General features: G+C 46.7%; 1 protein-coding gene across 4 annotated transcripts in view; it reads left to right on the top strand.

Moving 5' to 3' along the window:
- CYFIP2 (cytoplasmic FMR1 interacting protein 2) overlaps positions 1–18,180 on the top strand; it is a 131,403-nt gene that overhangs the window by 14,177 nt on the left and 99,046 nt on the right. For all 4 annotated transcript variants that reach the window (XR_014326133.1, XM_082837337.1, XM_082837338.1 and 1 more), the window contains exons 2-8: positions 2,954–3,093; positions 4,856–4,945; positions 10,529–10,606; positions 12,358–12,459; positions 14,635–14,816; positions 16,650–16,746; positions 18,032–18,160. Coding sequence is in view for 3 of the 4 variants with exons in the window: in XM_082837337.1 (XP_082693463.1) it covers positions 2,977–3,093; positions 4,856–4,945; positions 10,529–10,606; positions 12,358–12,459; positions 14,635–14,816; positions 16,650–16,746; positions 18,032–18,160 (795 nt within the window). In the remaining variant the exon portion in view is untranslated. The remainder of the gene's footprint in view (positions 1–2,953; positions 3,094–4,855; positions 4,946–10,528; positions 10,607–12,357; positions 12,460–14,634; positions 14,817–16,649; positions 16,747–18,031; positions 18,161–18,180) is intronic.

Genomic DNA, 18,180 nt, shown 5'->3' with positions numbered 1-18,180 from the left:
TCAAAGGCTTGATTAGATTCAGATATTTTGTTTTGAGTTCAGCACTCTTCGTAAGATGATGGTGTGTTTTTCCATCAGGAGGCACATAATATCTGGTTGTCCCTCATGTAGTGATGTTAGCAGCAGTTGGTGATCAGTGCCTACATCCATTTGTTCACTAGGGGTTGGAAACTAGGGATATTTTAATTCTGTGAATATTTCTGGGGGAAAAAAAGAAATACCTTTATAAAGAGAAGCATCTCTCTCTCCTGCAATTCATTTATCCAGTTGGTATAGGAAAGATTGGTTCAATGTTTGCTTCTTTCCTTTTATTTATTGATTTTCAACGTAAAAGTTGGTTCACAGGCATCCTCCAGCAGTAACAAAGGCATAAAACCAAGTTTTTATTAAGTGTCTTTACGATCTCATGGATTCACATATATTTGATATTGTTTCAAATCCCTTGAGTTGTGCTAACTGGTGCTCAGATCACCCCATCTTTGGCCAATGGAGGCTGCCTCAATTTGGCCCCTGGGTCCCTTTGACACAGCCGTGGTAGTCATAGATAAATAGTCGCTTCTAGGCCTTTTTTTTTTTTAATTTTATTTATTTATTTTTAACATCGTTATTGGAGTATAATTGCTTTACAATGGTGTGTTAGTTTCTGCTCTATAACAAAGTGAATCAGCTATACACATACACACGTTCCCATATCTCTTTCCTCTTGTGTCTCCCTCCCTCCTCCAGGCCTTTAAAACCTAGGTTCCAAGCCCAGCTCCAGCACTTGCCAGCCCTTGACCTTGTAAAGTGACCTAATTCTGAGCTTCTGTTTGCTCATCTGTAAAATGGGAATAATCATAGTACTTACCTTTATAAGGTTGATGCAAGATTAAAATAGCTGAGTGCTTGGCAGAGTGACACAGAGTAATGGCTTTAAAGTGTTAGGTTTATTATTATTTGAATTAACGAAGAGAATTATTAGGGCTTTGGAGCTTACAGATCATTATGCCCTGGACAGTCATTAACCCTTCCTGCAAAATGGACTTAACATTAATGTACTGAAGAAGACAATCTTTTCTGTGGATTGGCAAATGGTTTTGCTGTAGAACTGAATGCCAGCCACACTTAGAATTCAGGGCAGAGAAGAGAGCAGAGGAAGCAGCATAGGTGTGGAGAGGGCCTGAAACCACCTCCGTGAGGCCAGGCACCTGCAGAGGGCAGAGGAGGCAGTCACCTCTGAGCCCTCGCCCCCACCCCCCCCCACCCCCCACCCCCCCCCCCCCCCCCCCCCGGTGCCCTCATTGGATGTGGCCTTCACTGTTGCCATAGCGTGTGACAGGGAGGTGAGTTGAGAACTCAGTGAAGTGTGAAGCGGTAGTCAGCAGCTCAGCCCCATCTGCCCTCCCAGCCGGGCCTAAAGGAGACACAGGGGCAGCCTGCGTGGGGTGCACTCTGCAACTGTGTCAGCCCTTCACAGCCTGGGCCCAGCTCTGCTGTCGCTGGTCCTTTTCTGCCCTGGCCTCTGACACCACATTTCCTAATGAGTGAGGCAAATTCTCTGACACTCTGAGACTCCAGCCCTGAAGCAGGTCTCAGGCTTCCCTGGGATTAGGGATGGGGAGGGAGGGAGGGCGCTCTCCGGAGCACAGGCAGCCTTCTTCGTGTTTCCTCATTCGAATATGCTAAAGGGTTAGAAGTTGCTGCACTCCTTATTATTATGTTATTAACCTTTTTTTAAAACTCAGTTTTCAGATTTTTGTTCACCTAGTCTACTATTTGTTTTGTTTTGCTGTTTTTTGCTTCATTTATTTCTGCTTTTGTAATTAGTAATCCCTGCATTCTCATTTTTGGGGGTTGATTTTTATCCTTTTTTAGGTTTTTGAGTGGAAAATTCAGTTCATTTAATTCTGCTTTCTTATTTCCTATGAAATGCATTCAGTTCTAAATATTTTACAATTTCTATTTGAATTCCTCTTCAGCTATGAATAACCTAGCAGTATGTTTTTTACAAATTTTCATAGATACGGAGTTTTTTCTTTGCTATAATTTACATTATTGATTTCTAAGTTTATTGCACTGTAGTCAGTGAATGTGACTTCTAGAAGGTCATATTTAGGGGAACTTGTGAGAACTTGTTTTATGCTCTAAATCATGATGATTTTTAATTAATGTTTCACGTATGCTTTAAAAAATGAGTATTCTGTTTGCTGAGTGCTGAGTTCTTAAAATAGCAGTTAGCTCCTGTTAGGTGCTGTTTAGAACCTCTTCAGCTTCACTGCCTGGCAAAGTTCTCATCACACCCGCTGTAGTCTGCCAGGGCCTGAGACACAAAAATGTCCATTTTGGGCTGATTTGTTTGGTGTGGCTCACAAAACATACCATATGTCCAGGCCAAGGAAGACAGTGGCTCTAATGTTTTTGCAAATAAGGTTAAATTTGCTGGAGTCTGAATTCTTTGACTCCCAGCTTAATTTCACACTCTGGTTTCAAGCTGATAATCTTTGGCTCTCTCAATCATGGATGTTTGTGTTATGCAATAATTTAAGAGTGGAACTGATAAATATCTTCTTGAATAACAAAAACTGGAGGCTGACTTTGGCCCGTGTTCTAGCGTCAAGCATAATTTGAGGTCCTTTGCTCCTGGTCACTGTGGTTGTATGAGTGTCAACATAACTTCTCTGAGCCTTGTTTTTCCATCAGTTATGTGGATATGAGACCACCTGCCATCAGAGGGTTGTGGTGAGGCTCAGTCAAGGCAATAGACATAAAAAAGTACTTCGTAAACTGTACAGAGATCCTCAGATACCAGGCACGGGTTGAGGGCACCACGGGAAGAAGTAGCAAGTGGAAGCGGTCTCGGTGTGTGTTTCTTAACTCCCCGGGTTCTCTGGAAGGAGCCTGGACAGGGTGAGCTTGGGAGAAGTGTTTGAAAGCCCCTGAAACTCTCCGTTTCCTTCTCTTCCATCCCCCGCAGTGCGGACAACAGAAACTGCCACCATGACCACCCACGTCACCCTGGAAGATGCCCTGTCCAACGTGGACCTGCTGGAAGAGCTGCCCCTCCCTGACCAGCAGCCATGCATCGAACCCCCGCCTTCCTCCATCATGTACCAGGTTAAGTCCTCCCAGAGCACCAGGGCCAGATGGTGGGGAGTGGGATCAGGAATTCTGGGGATCCCCTGAGAGGGTTTGCCCTGAAGGCAGAGGGAAGTGGGATGCCTGCATCTAGAAGGTGAAAGGTCGTCAGCTGATGGAGTCCCTGCTGCGCTGGTGGAGCTGAGTGTAAGCAATAGATAAGCTAGTAAATGTACACCAGGGCTGTTTCTCTTCCCTCGGGGAAGGCTTGTTGATCCGTTCTGACCCCAAATACCTTCCAGGCTGTTCTTGCTGCAGCACTAACCAAGGTTTTGGCAGCTCTGACCTCATGAATTAAATATCGCAATTTAGAAACCCCTAGAGCCTGCCTGGGTAATTACTTTTCCTTCATGTATGTGACAAGAGGTCTTCAACTCCCCACAGCCGATAATGGCTCCGGGAAGCCAGTCACAGTTGTTTGCTTTTGCCTGAGAGGCAAGCTTGTGACAAACCGTGATCGGATTGCTCAAAACCGAGATCCCACCTGGGCGTGGTGGGAAGGGCATCCGTGCAGCTGTAGTCATCCTTGCAAATAGACCCTGTCTGGGTGTGCTGGGCAAGAATACCATGTTATGAAAGAATTAGTTAATTGGAAATTTTTAGCTTTTTAGCTGTATTTGACCTTTTGAAAGTTCTTGGACGGCTAAATGAGACCAAATATAAGCGCATAGTCTATTTTAAATTTCATTCAATGGCTAGATTTATTACGCACATGCCTGAAGGTTCAACTCATCCACTTGGTTTATTCACATTTTCTAACCCAGATTAAATTTTAATTATGTAAATATCTTTTTTATTATTAGCAATGCAGCAAAGTATTTATAACAAATAAAAATTTCCCTGTAACTGTGTCTATATATATACACATATATATACCCACACACCTTTTTACCACGTATATATATAATTTTTTTTTTTTTAACCAAAAGAGAATGATACTGTATTATGTTGCTCTATGATTTGGCTTTTTTAACTTAAAATTTATTATGGGTATTTTTCCTGACAATACTGCTATGCTACCACACTGTATTTAACCACCACATAGTACTTATAAGATGAGCCCATTGTATGGATATACTATTATTTATTTAGCTTTTTGCTGTTAATGGATATTTGGATGGCTTCCAGTATTTTTATTAAAAAAAATACTGCAGTTATTATTCTTGTACAGATGTATCTGCACCCTCAGGCAAGTATTTTTGCAACTGCTGGATCAAAGCAGTGTACCTCTTCACCTTTTGTTTTAATATCTTCATCTTTCAAAAATTTTTTTTATACAATTTTTAAAGTTATTACAAAATATTGGCTACATTCCCAGTGTTGTACAGTACAACCTTGAGCCTACTTTACATCCACTAGTTTGTACCTCCCTTTGCCCACCACTGGTAACCGCTAGTTTTTCCTCTATATCTGTGAGTCTGCTTCTTTCTAAAAAAAAAAAAAAAAAACACGTCTTCACTTTTAAGAGCTATTTAGGCTTGTCTGGTTTAAGCCTTTACTTCCGAGGCTCCCTGGGTAAACCTGATGACCCATGGGAAGCAGATGCAGGCCCTGGCTGTAGCCAGCTCCTGCCCAGTGGGATTCAGGGTGGGATTTCTTGGCGGAAGATGAAAGGGTGATGTGGGGATAGATTTCCACAGAGAACTCGGGCATTTGTTGGCAGCAGTTTATTCCCTGGACACCCAGCCACCTTGAACCTGTTTTCCAACCACCAAGTATTCCTGTTCTCTAATTCCTGCAGGCTAACTTTGACACAAACTTCGAGGACAGGAATGCGTTTGTCACAGGCATTGCAAGGTACATTGAGCAGGCTACAGTCCACTCCAGCATGGTAAGTCTCTGTGACCTTCAGGGACAGACGTGCCCCCTGCTGGTGGGGGCGGGGCTGTGGGCAGCTTCTCTCGCCAGGGGCATGTGCTCAGCTGTTCCAAGAACACTCTGCCTCAGATCCATCTCCTCAAGCCCATCCTCATGCCCCACCCATCCCCTCTCAGCGCCTGGAGGCACACTGTTCCTGTCTTCCAGCCTTGCAGATCCTGTTCACCTTTGGGGCGGAACTCTATTCCCACTGTTCACTTCCCTGAGCTTCTCTAGCTTTGGGGGTTAACAGTTGATTAGATCCTGCCTTTTTTTATGCTTTATAGATAGATTACTGGCTGTGTGGAATTTTGGCCCTTGACCAAAGCACAAAGTTTCTCAGAAAAGGTTTGGAGTAACACATTACTGGTGGCCTAAATCATTCACACAGAGGGACCCGTTGTTTGATGGGTCTTGGTCTGACCCATCTGTGAGGGTACCCTTCCTTCTTGGGCTTTCATTGATTTCATCCTCATGCATCGCTGACATTTAGAGAATTCCAAATTTCTCATTCACAGGTTCTGCCTGTGGCTCAGTGGACCTTTCTCACTATATCAGCGATAGCCTAAAGCCTGTCTCACCACACCCTGCCCATTCATTCAATAAATGTTGTGTACCTGGTACCTGGAGAGACCCTGCTAAATGCTGGAGAGGGGGATATGCAAGGACAGATAGGGCTGGTCTTAGTTCTCAATGAGTCAAGTAGAAATAGACAGGCTTACCATTTATTGAACATTTTATGTGCAGATATTTTAAACGCATTGTCTTAATCAATCCTCACCTCAACCCTTTGAAGAAGGTTCTATTACAATACTCATTTTATGGGTGGGGAAAACTGAGGTCCAGAAAAGTTAAGTAACTTACTCAGGGTCCTGCCACTGACAAATGGCAGAGCTAAACCCAAATCTGTTTGACTACAAAACCTGTGCTCTAGATGGCTCTTTGCAAACAAATAAAAATATACAAAGTTATGGTTATTATATATACATAATATATATGTTTTACATATATATATATATATATATATATATACACACCATATATAAATGGTACTTTAAACTATATAAGGTTTTCTTATACGTGGTATCATTGGAACCTTATAATAGCCCTGTGACTTGCAAAGAGATCATTATTCCCATTTTAGGGATGAGAAAACTGAGACCTAGAGAAGTTAATAAGCAGGTTGCTCATGATCCCACAATTAGTAAATCACAGGGTTGAACCTAGAATCCAGGACTTAAGATTCCCAGCCCTGATCTCTTTCCACTGACCTCTGCTGTCCCACACAATTAGAATTTTATCTGTCAGGGATGAGATGGAGAGCATCTGGCTGGTGGAAGCAGCATGAGGAAAGGCACAGAGGCGAAAGGCACAGAGACTGCCTGGGTTTGGACTGTGAAGTACATATAGGGAAATTCTTGGTGGTATTTATCAAAAATTAGATAAGGGTCAGTGCATAGAGGCTGTCTTCGTTTGATAGAGCTGCCATAACAAAATACCACAGACTGGGTTGCTTAAATAACAAATTTATTTTCTCCCAGTTCTGGAGACGGAAGTCCAATATCAAGGTGGCAGCAGGGTTGCTTTCTCCTGAGGCCACTCCGTGGCTTACAGACGGCTGCCTTCTGGCCATGTCCTCACACGGTCTTTTGTCTGTGCAGGCACATGTAAGGTGTCTCTCTGTGTGTCCAAATTCTGTCAGATGGGATGAGGGTCCTTAATGGCCTCATGTTAACTTAATCATCTCTTTAAAGGCCCTGTCTCCAAATATAGTCACATTCTGATGTCCTGAGGTTAGGACTTCAACATATGAATTTCGCGGGGGGACACAAGTCAGCCCATAATAGAGGGCTTTAATTCATTTAATCAAAAATCAGTAGCAATGGGAATTTTTCATTGATAGGAGAAATGTGAACAGAAATACACTTGAGGAATAAGTTTCATTTGTCAGTTTTGTGCAGAACAAGTGGTAAGGAGGCATGAGTGAGGCGATAGTTAAAGTTATCTACACTGGAGGCGTCAAGGGCCGGATGAGGGCACTGGTGTGAGGGATGGCTAAGGGGACATGGATACGAGAGGCGCTGGAGGTTGACTCCACCTGGCTTCACAGTGTGCTGGGTGCTGGGGCCCATGGGAGTGACAACGATGCTGACTGAGGTTTCCTGGAAATACCAGGTCAGGGACACCAATAGGGAAGTCAGAGGAAGGGCCGGTTTGGAGGCAGATTGTATTCGTTTTCTGTGGCTGCTGGAACAGAAGATTATCACAGATTCGGTGACCTAAAACAACACAAAGTTATTTGCTTACCGTTGTTTTGGTCAGAAGCCTGGCATGGGGTCTTACAGGGTTAAAATCAAGGTGTGGGCAGGCCTGCATTCGTTTCTGAAGGCTCTAGAGGAGAATCTGTTGCCTTGTTTTTCCAGCTTCTAGAGGCTGCCCGCATCCCTTGACTCAGCCCCCTTGCATCCAGCAGTCACACCACTCCAATCTCTGCTTCCATCTTCACGACTCCTGGTCTGACTCTCTCACCTCCCTCTCACTTATTAGGACCCTTGCCATTACACTGGGTCCACCAGATACCCCAGGATGACCTCCCCATCTCAAGGCTGCTAACTTAATAACATCTGCAAAGTCCCTTTTGCTGTGTAAGGTATTGTTTTCACAGGTTCTGGGGATTAGGATGCAGACATCTTTCTGGGGCCACTATTCTACCAACACAGGGATAGTGTTGATATGGTTTTAGGCAGGGTCTCAGATAGGGTGTACCGATGATGTTCGTGGATAATGCCAAAACGTCACTTCCTCAACAATTTCCTCCTTGTACCTTGCTAAATCTTTCTGTAGAGTAGCTTTATCAGCAGCAAGAGGCTTCATTAGATGTTCATCTTCTTGTATTTCTCCTGCCCACTTTGGGGCAAGGTGAATTTCTCAAAAGGCAGGATAGCCAGAGAAAAGAGGAGTAATTGACCACCATGTAATTGACCACCTATGAGGAACAGTCAAGGGTTCTTTGCTGGGGGGTGAGATGGGGGCTGAGTGTCCAAATAAGTGCTGAGAGGTACAGTCTGTCACTATCTGAAATTTGATCTGAACTCACATTGGGTTTAAATCGTGGACTTACAGAATCTTATCAAGGTAAAGGACCTGAGAGATCCTTAGTCCTACAGCTGTCAACCTAGGCTGCACGTTGGAATCACCTGGAGAGCATTAAAAACACTTATGCCTGGGCCCCTCCCCCAGAGATAATGATTTCGTTCCAGTGGAGCCCAGCCTGGGCATCAGGCGTTTTCAAAGTTGCCCAGGTGACTAACGTGCAGCCAGGACTCAGAACCAGTGATTTAGGCCAACTCTTTGCCTCTAAATGAGAAAACCATGACATTGTGCAGATAAAAGTTGGGTCCAAGCAGAGCCAGGACCAGACCTCAAGTTTCCTGAAGCTCCATCCAACACACCATCCTGACCTCTACATTCCAGGCATGATTATACAACAAATCTGACTGATGGTCAGCTGAACTGTCCACAAGGCAGAGTCCACATCATTCTTGTTCACTGGCCTGTTTTCAGCACGTAGCACCAAGCCAGGGACCCGTGAGCGCTCAGTGAAAGGTTCACTGGATGAGTGAATGGGAATATACCTGCCAGTGGGCAGTTTAGTGCTGATAAGTAGACACCTGTTCCCTATGCATTACTGTCACTTCCCTTTTCTGACACGTGTTCTGAAGCAACGGCAGCAGGAGACCCACAGGCTTGATTCTTGGTTCTCTGTGGTCTCAAGCACAACATGTTACTGATTTAAAGAGTTCTGTAAATTAAGAATTGAAAGTGTGACTCATCAGTGATGTTTGCTGTTGAAAACAAAACTTTAAAAAGTAATAAGCTCCAAATTAAATCTGATCTTGTGCTAGGAAGATATTATGAAATAGATACGATGTGTGGGATAAAAGATAAATCAGTAAAGGTTCATTTTTGTATCTATACAAACATTCACAAAAGAGATGGTCTAGTAATACTCTTTTTATTGTATTTTTTGAGACATCCTTCATATAACAAAATTCACCACTTAAAGTGTACAATTCAGTGTTTTCATAGTAGATTCACAGTGTTATACAATTATCACTACTATCTAATTTCCATCACCACAAAAAGAAACCCCCAAACCTTTAGCAGTCCCTCCCAGTTCTGCTCTCCCCCAACCGCTAATCTACTTTCTGTTTCTGTGGCTTTGTCTATTCTGAACAGTTCATCTAAATGGATCATATAATAGGTGGCTTTTTGTGTCTGGCTTCTTTCACTTAGCATAATGTTTTCAAAGTTCGTCCATGTTGTAGCACGGATCAGTACTTCATTCCTTTTTACAGAAGAGTACTATTCCATTGCATGGCTATACCACATTTTATTTATCCATTCACCCGTTGGGTTGTTTCTGTGTTTTTGACTATTAGAATAATGTTACTGTGAACAAGTGTGGAAGTTTCTGTGAGCACATATGCTTTCATTTCTCTTGGATACATACCTCAGAGCAGAATTGCTGGGTTACATGGTAACTGTGTGTTTAACTTTTTGAGGAGCTGCCAGACTCTCTTTTCCCTAGTAATACTCTTAACTCCCTTTACAGATTACCTAGTGTGTATGTATGTTTGTACTGTATTTAATTCTCATAAAATTCTCTGAGGTTGTTATTTACAACATTATCATTAAACAGATGACTAAATGGAGAATTTTAGGTTAAGTGACTTCCTGAAGGCCAAAGGGCTAAGTGATGAAGCTGGGATTTCAGCCCAGATATGTGGACACTGAGATTAGGGCTCTTTCCAGTGAAGCACTTACTAGGTGAGGTGAGTCATCAGATTTGTTTTTCGTGCTGTTGTTAGTTTTGCCATCTGCTCTGTATTATTTTTAAAAATCTTTATCTTAACCGTCTTCCTGCTTATGAAATAGTAAAGTGGGCTCTTATAAAAGAGCAGACATTGTAGTACCGTGCGATGTGAAAAGCAAAAGCCCCTGTTTATCCATCCCCACAGAGAGCTTGCTATTCATAGTTGTGGTATGTATTCCACCAAAATATTTTTCCATACACAATAATATACTTTCATAATTATTACTCTGTGTTTTTTAACCTATCTGCTGTACAAACTGTTTTGCTTATTTTCTTGCTAACTGTTTATCTGGGACAGCTTTTGCTGTTGGAGCTAGTGGATCTGCCCCTCCTTTCTGAGGTAGCCATCTGTCTTTGAAAAGTGTGTCCTGCTTGTAGAGCCCTTGAGTGTCTGATGGGGATAATTTAGGCCATTGCTTCTCAAACTTATTGTGCACCTGGGAGTGTGAGTCCCCTGGGAATTTTATTGACATGCAGATTCAGATTCCATAGGCCCAGGGAGGGGCCTGAGACTCTGCATTTCTAATAAGCCCCCCACCCCCACCCCACCCCACCGGGTGATGCTGACACTGCTGGTCCATAGACCACACTGTGAGTTGCGACGACTGGGAGTGGGGGGCTGTTGAAAAGTCTTGTGGCGCCGGAGCAGTTTCTCCCTGCTGAGCATGTTGTGCTTTTCAGAATGAAATGCTGGAGGAAGGGCACGAGTATGCGGTCATGCTATACACCTGGCGCAGCTGTTCCCGGGCCATCCCCCAGGTGAGACAGTCCTGCCCCTTCAGGGGGTGCCTCCACCCTGCACCCCACCCCCGTCCAGATTACTGACCTCCTCCAGGTCCTCTTACCCAAGGGGGTGCGCTGAAAACATTCAGAGAGCATCCCGTAAAACTGACACCAGCTTTTAAAAATTGCTCAGTATTATTTTCTTTTGAAAGCAGTATATGCTAACTGTACAACACCCAAACCACTGCAGAAAGGTAGAAAGTGAAAAGCAAGACATCCTCACCCCTCCCTCCACCACCCAAATCCCCCACCTCCCACCAAAGCATAATCACTGTGGACGCTTTGCTGCATAGTCATCTGGCTCTCTTTCCTCAAACATCATGAATATTTCTGTGATTATTATTTTGTAAATTATTGTCATTTACAAAAGTGTGTAGTTTTCTATTTATACGGTTCTGCCGCTTGAATTTTTTACACTGTATTCTTTTTTTTTTTTTTTTTTTGCGGTACGCGGGCCTCTCACTGTTGTGGCCTCTCCCGTTGCGGAGCACAGGCTCCGGACGCGCAGACTCAGCGGCCATGGTTCACGGGCCCGGCCTCTCCGCGGCACGTGGGACCTTCCCGGACTGGGGCACGAACCCGTGTCCCCTGCATCGGCAGGCGGACTCTCAACCACTGCGCCACCAGGGAAGCCCTACACTGTATTCTTTATAACTGACTTTTTTCATGTTGACACACACAGATATTATTTTTACCATTATCATAGTTATCATATTATTCTTTGGTCCCACTGTAACCAAATCAACAGGCCACAGGTGTGTAAACAGAAACCATTCCTCTACCTTGCTCCCAATCCTAACCCCAAGAGCTCACTACTCATTAACAGCTTGGTTTTCGCACCCTTTCAGATTCTCTATACCTGTATTATATATGGATACACAAACACACACACTGTTTTGTGTTTTGTTGAATAAAAACGGGATTAAATTACCCTTCCTGTCCTGCAGCTGTTTCCACCCATCAGTTTATGGTAGCAATCTTTCCACCTCAGGTCAGAGATGTATCTCATTGCCCCTAACAGTTACATAATGATAGTGTATGAATGCATCATACTTCATCCATTTAATCATCGACTTCTGGATGTTTAGCTAGGTGCTTCCATTTTAAGAATTTCTATACAACAGTGTGAAGAATGTTTTTGTGTTTACTACCCTTTGCTCACTCTCCAGTTTCAGTGACCTGTTAGCAGCCTTGGGTGTGCATGCTGTGAACACATCAGCCACGGGATTCTGATGTGCTGAAAACCACCGGGCAGAGAAAACGGGCTTCTTAATGGGCCCAAGTATGGCCAGGGGACTTTGTCCCAAGCGCATCCAGAGCCATGGACAGAACGTTTTTCTCTGCTTAGGATCAGGCAGCGGCCCCCACATAGGAGTAGGGGGTACTGGGGTAGGAGTGGGGCAAAGGCGGCAGGAGGGAGACTGTGCAGCTCAACGTAGTCATGTGTACAGCTCATGGGCGGGGCACAGAACAGACTGAAGGGGAGGAGGGTTCTGTTCTGGGGACCAGCTGGTTTCTTTCTTGCAGCCAGTGTCTGGGGAGCAGTTCTGCCCCCATCAGAATGTCAGACAGGGCTACCCCAGCCTCCTCTCACTAGGTAACCATACCACTCATCATCCTAAATGAGGTGCATTCAACAGTGAAAACGGGCCCTGTTAATAAGACAGCAGGTGTGAACCAGGACCACCTGGGCAAACCAGGGTGTGCGAAACCCCGTCTCCCCACAGGTGAAATGCAACGAGCAGCCCAACCGAGTGGAGATCTATGAGAAGACAGTGGAGGTGCTGGAGCCGGAGGTCACTAAGCTCATGAAGTTCATGTACTTTCAGGTGAGGGGTCAGGGTGGGTCTGGACCAGGACACCTGAGTAGGTCCCCACGCTTCTAGACACTGCTACTGGATTTCTGTGCCATGTTATTTATTCATTCGGCAAATACTTTCTAGTGCCCCTGACCCACCCTGGGGTGAGCAAGACAGACAAGCCTCTCCCTCCATATAATTCACATTCTAGTGGGCAGACAAATGTGTTCTGGGTGGGAGGAGAGACTGACAATTAACAATACACAACAGAACAAGTGCTGTGAATAAAATACAGTTAAAGAACCTCTGGCATGGAGGGTATCTTCGACATGGATGCAGGTTTAGGGACGGCCTCCACGGAGGTGGTGTTTGAACTGAGATCTGTATGATGTGAAAGAGGCTGGCAGGTGATGATCCAGGGGCAGAGGGTTTCAGGCAGAAGGAACCGCAAAGGCAAAGGCCCTGAAGCCTCAAGGAGCGTGACATGTTTAAGAAATGGAACGAAGCCAGGGAGGCTGCATAGTGAGCAGGGTAGGCAGGGACCTACTCATACAGGGCACTGCAGGCCAGGGGAAGAATACCTGGATTTTCTTCAAGCACCATGGGAAGCCGCTGGAGATTTCCGGTGACATGATCTGATCGAGGTGTTCTGGCTGCTCTGTGGTTGATGGATGGGAAGTGGGGGCAGCACAGGTGTCAGGGGCAGGAGGGCAGAAGGGTGGCAGCAGGGAGACCCGTTGGGAAGCCAAGAAGAATGAGCATTTAAGGGAGGAAAAGAGAAGAGACAGCCAAAGCCTCCTCTGAATGAAAGGTAAGAGGGCAAGCTGGTTATTATGCTTGTTTGGAAGCCATTCAGGAATGCAGGCTGGTGGCTTTAAGACCACCCTCTGCCCGGGTGGGAGTCCTGCCACACACTCTGTGCCCTCCACGTGTATTTATAAGCCTCATAAGTAGGCCTGCAAGCACTGACCCAGGGTCTGCCCTGTGCCCAGCTCTGTGCTGGCCTTCTGGGGGAGGGAGATGGGAACATCTGGGGAAGGTGCAGATAGAGCCTCGCAGGCAGAGAAGCCCAGGGTTCTGTCGCATTCTGACTGTGTTCTGTTAGTTATTTCAGACCTCTGACAACTTCCGTTTTCTTACCTTGGAAAGAATGCCTATTCCACAGATTTTCTCTAGGGATAAATAAGGTCTGCTTGTAAAGTGCCCTGTTTGTAGAGCCCTCATTACAGAGCAGGTTTAACAAAGGGCAGCTGCTGTTATTAGCATCATGCACCTGCTCTCGAGGAACCTAAAATCTCTTCGGGAAGGCAGGTGCAAGAGAGAACAGCTACCCCAAAACTAAGTATGTGCTAAACTGAGGGCCTCCTGACAGGAGGTATTTAGAAAAGGGAGGAGCTGAGACAATCTAGAACTGTGCGGTCCAGTAGCCACATACGGCTATCTACATGAATTAAAGTTAAATAAAATTTAAAATGCAGATCCTCCATTGCACTCGCCTTTTCAAGTATTCAGTATCCACATATGATGAGTGGCTGTTGTGTTGGACAGAGCAGGTATGGAACATGTCCATCATCCCAGAAAGCTGTGTTAGACTCTGGAAGGAGAAAGCGTGGCTTGATCTGGTCTTTGAAGGCCTCCCTATCTCCTTTCCTTGCTTTATTTTTCTCCATGGCACCTATCACATTCTAATAGAGAGGATTTGTTTCTTTTGTTTTCTGTCAGCCGTCACTAGAATATAAGCTCCTTCTGGTAGAGACTTTTTCTTCCGTTTTGTTCCCTGCTTTACACCAGGGCCAAGAATGGTGCCTGGCACGTGGAAGATGCTCAGTAAACACCCGTTTATTGGATGAATGGACCTCTTTCTCTGAGCATCCTTCTCACTCTCCATCTCTGCCCCCTTATTGTCTGGTGCCTGCACTGTCCTAGGTCTTGGGATACACACATGAACAAGACAGTGTTTTCCTAGCAAGGGCGTGGTGAATGAATTCATTGGTTTGACTCACTTGGGGGCAGGTTCTGGGCTTCCCTCTAGAAATCAGCTTAGTATTTCAGCACACCTCTGAGAAAGACCTCTGGGCAGATTTGCCTTTCTCTAAATGTCCAGGCTCTGACTAGGGCCCCAGGGGAGGCTCGACCTCACCAGAGAGTGCAGTGAGGCACCCCACCAGGCCGCCGCATCCTGACCCGCTGCCCCTCTGCGTGCAGCGCAAGGCCATCGAACGCTTCTGCAGTGAGGTGAAACGGCTGTGCCACGCTGAGCGGAGGAAAGACTTTGTCTCCGAGGCCTACCTCCTGACCCTGGGCAAGTTCATCAACATGTTCGCAGTCTTGGACGAGCTGAAGAATATGAAGTGCAGCGTCAAGAACGATCACTCTGCCTACAAGAGGTCAGGGCCCCTCCCCCTCCCCCATCTTCCTGGGCCGCTGGCCAGTGGCCAGTGGGAGGAAGAGGACAGAACCCTTCTAAGAGTCTCCTTCTCGGAACCAAGCTAGCCAGTTCACAGACACAGTGGGGTTGGGGGCCTGCCTCTGTTTCTGCAGGTTAAGGAATAAGGTGCAGAGCAGAGTTTTGGAGAACTGGGTCTTGGCAGGGTTTTCTGTCTCAAGGTGGAATCAAATCCTCATTTGCCCCACCTGTGGAGCAGCAGCATTTTTCTGTGTCCCATGCAGTCTGAGATTATATTGTGATTAATATAATCATCAAATGGTCACAGGAGTCATTCTCTGCAAGGATCAGAAAGCTAGTTCAAACTGCTTATGTAGAAGAAGAAACTGCGTTGGCTCCCAGAACAGAAAAGTCCTGGTCAGCTTGATCCAGGTACTCAGGTGATATTGTTGGTCTGGTTCCCTCTACCTCTCAGCTCAGCTTTCCTCAGTATCAGCTTCATTCTCAGGCAGGCTCATGCCCTGTGTGGCCTCCAGCAGCCGTAAGCGTCCCGCCAGCCAATGTAGCGACCCCAGCTCCTAAGGACGGAAAGAATGCTCCTCCTTGCAGATACTTTTGCAGAAGCCCCAAGGAGGATTGTCATTGCTCCAGCTTGGGTCATGTGCTGATCCCTCCATCAGACGCTATACTATGTATGTGTGTGTTGGGGCGGTGCTGATGGGAGGGGTGCTCGTCCTTGGGGTCAGTTGGAGGTCAGTGTCAGCTCACAAGAAAGAAGGACTGAGGGAGGCGGAGGGGTCCGTCCTCTCCAGAAATTTGGATACAGCCACCCAAAAGTGGGGGAGGGCAGGCGAAAGCAGCCAATATACTTTGTGTTGGTTGAGGCTCAGATATGCTCCAACGTGTCTGTACACATCTCTTGAGAAGGATTTTCTGTATCACTGCTGAGGGGGGCCCCCCTCCGGAGCCACATCCTCCCAGGGCTCCATGGCAACTGGAGAAAACAGACAACATACCTCACCGTTTTATCCTCCTGAGTGACTTGAAACCTGGGAGTACCCAGAAGACAGAGCCCCATTCAGAAATGGCAATGTTAAAAAGATTCCATAGGCAGCTAGCTCATGGTACAGTATCTTCCCCACAAATTCTCCCCAGATATGGCCAACTACTTCCATCATGGTCACAGCCGACATGCTCTGTGGACCGGCTAGGGTCACGAGCAAGACAGGTGTCTTGTCTGTGTTCCATGGTCCATCGTGACACGGGCTGCATCACCTCCACCTCCAGGTCAGGCTAGAGAAGTCCCAGTGCTGTGGTTTTCTCCCTTTAAGTCCCGCTGTGTTCCCCACACCCATCATCCCTTCACCTGTAATCCCGTCAGGTTAAATAGACTTTGGTTTTCCATACAATGTTTAGAAACATTGAGGTTTTCCTACAAATAACATAATACGCAATGAAAACAAAACATCCTGCTGCCTGTGATTCTTCTCCGTGACTTACCGTGCAGTTTCACTGGAGGTCACTGTGAGGCACAGGGATGCCCGTTTCGCTCTGTCCTACCACGAGCTGGTTGACGGGATGCTAGCTGCCCTTAAACTTTCCTGGTCTTTGAGCTTCAGTGCGTTCTTGCCTCCTAATTTCAGATACCCTTATTACAAGGGTGCAGACACCTCCTAATGAATTGACTCCAGAACACGCTCTCCTTTGATGTTAGAGTCACTTGTGATGTTCAGAGCCCCTTAACCTCAGGGACAGTGTATCCGGGTTGGCTGAGAAATGGGGCCCCTGAGGCCGGCTGTGCTTGAGCGTCCCTCTCTGCAACACCCCGTCCCAGGGCGGCGCAGTTTCTGAGGAAGATGGCGGACCCCCAGTCTATCCAGGAGTCACAGAACCTGTCCATGTTCCTGGCCAACCACAACAGGATCACCCAGGTGACGGCAAACCCATGTTAGTCCTGGCCTGGCATCCCGTGACGCAGGCCAGGGCCTGGAGGTTGGGGCGGGGGGCCCACGAGCAGAGGAGCTCTGTCCAGCTCATCCGTCCCCTTTGCCCTACTCAGGCTTTAAGCTGCAGACTTAAGTCTCCCCTCCCAACCACAGATGGCCCTTTCACCCTCTCCGGAGTTTGTTCTCTGAAAACCTTCTAGCCAGTGTTCTGCCTCTGCATCGGTGTAGATTGAGAGCTTGGGTTCTGGACTTAGACCGCCTTGTTTTCTCATCCTAGACGCTCCACTGACCCACTGTGAGGCCTCGGGCAAGGTCTAAGCCTCAGTTTCCTCGACTGTAAAATGGGGCTGTTGTTTTGCCACTCATAGGACAGTGGTGAGAAATAAATGAGATACTATGTAAAAAGCCCTTAACGTGTAGAGCCTGATAGACAGCAAGGACATAAAAAGATGTAGTCATAGTTGCTGCCGCCGCTTTGCCAGGGTATTCCCACGCAGCTGTGGCTCTCACGCTCTGCCTGACTTAAAATAACCTGTCTTGTGCATCTGTCAATTCAACCTAAACAGGCACCAGCAGGAATGTCAGCAGGACCCAGGCCTGAACTTTGAGAGGGGCCTTCAATCTTCAAAGGGTTTCCGGGCTAAAATCTTTCTCAGGGCTTCACTGGGCCTTCCCTGCTCTGTGTTACCTGCAGAAGGCTCCTCAGTGTTGAGACTTTTTTCCCGGGGACCCAGCCCCACGCCTGAGCCCCATGCACACCCTGCCGTGGGCCAGTGTGTCCCTTTGGAGACAAGGGGCCTGGGGTGGAGACCTCAGGCCTTCCTGTACAGGAAATGTCTTTGTACTGCTGTGTCCTGCCAGGAGGGAGACACCTGCTGGCCCAGCTCTCCTCCACTGGGCTTGGTCTTCCCACCATCATCTGAGAAGACGTCTTGGGCTCAGTCCACACTGTCAAAACTAAGCTGAGTTTACCACGGGCCTAGCTGAACTGCTTTCAGCTCAGCCCAATAAAGCACTTTCTAACCATCAGAACTGCCAGGAAATACAATGGAAGGCCCCAAGGGGAGCAGGTCCCTGCCATGGGGGATGTGCAGGAGCTCTGACCAACCACTGTGGGCACGTTGAGGAGAGGCTGCAGGCTCCCCTCCACCTGGGGCAGTCAGTGAGGCCGGGCACTGTCCCAGGGCCCAGCGGTGGCCCATCCTGGGTGGTGTGTGTGTGAGGATGCAGGACAGTGGCTAACCGGGTGGGGGGGGGCACTGCTGTTTAGTGTCTCCACCAGCAACTGGAAGTGATCCCAGGCTATGAGGAGCTGCTGGCCGACATTGTCAACATCTGTGTGGATTACTACGAGAACAAGATGTATCTGACCCCCAGTGAGAAGCACATGCTCCTCAAGGTACGGCTCCCTTGGTCACA

Source organism: Leucopleurus acutus (assembly GCF_964270905.1).
Source record: "Leucopleurus acutus genome assembly, chromosome: 3".
Lineage (NCBI taxonomy): Eukaryota > Metazoa > Chordata > Mammalia > Artiodactyla > Delphinidae > Leucopleurus > Leucopleurus acutus.
Note: the sequence above shows the minus strand (reverse complement) of the source record. Positions and strands in the feature narration are given on the sequence as shown.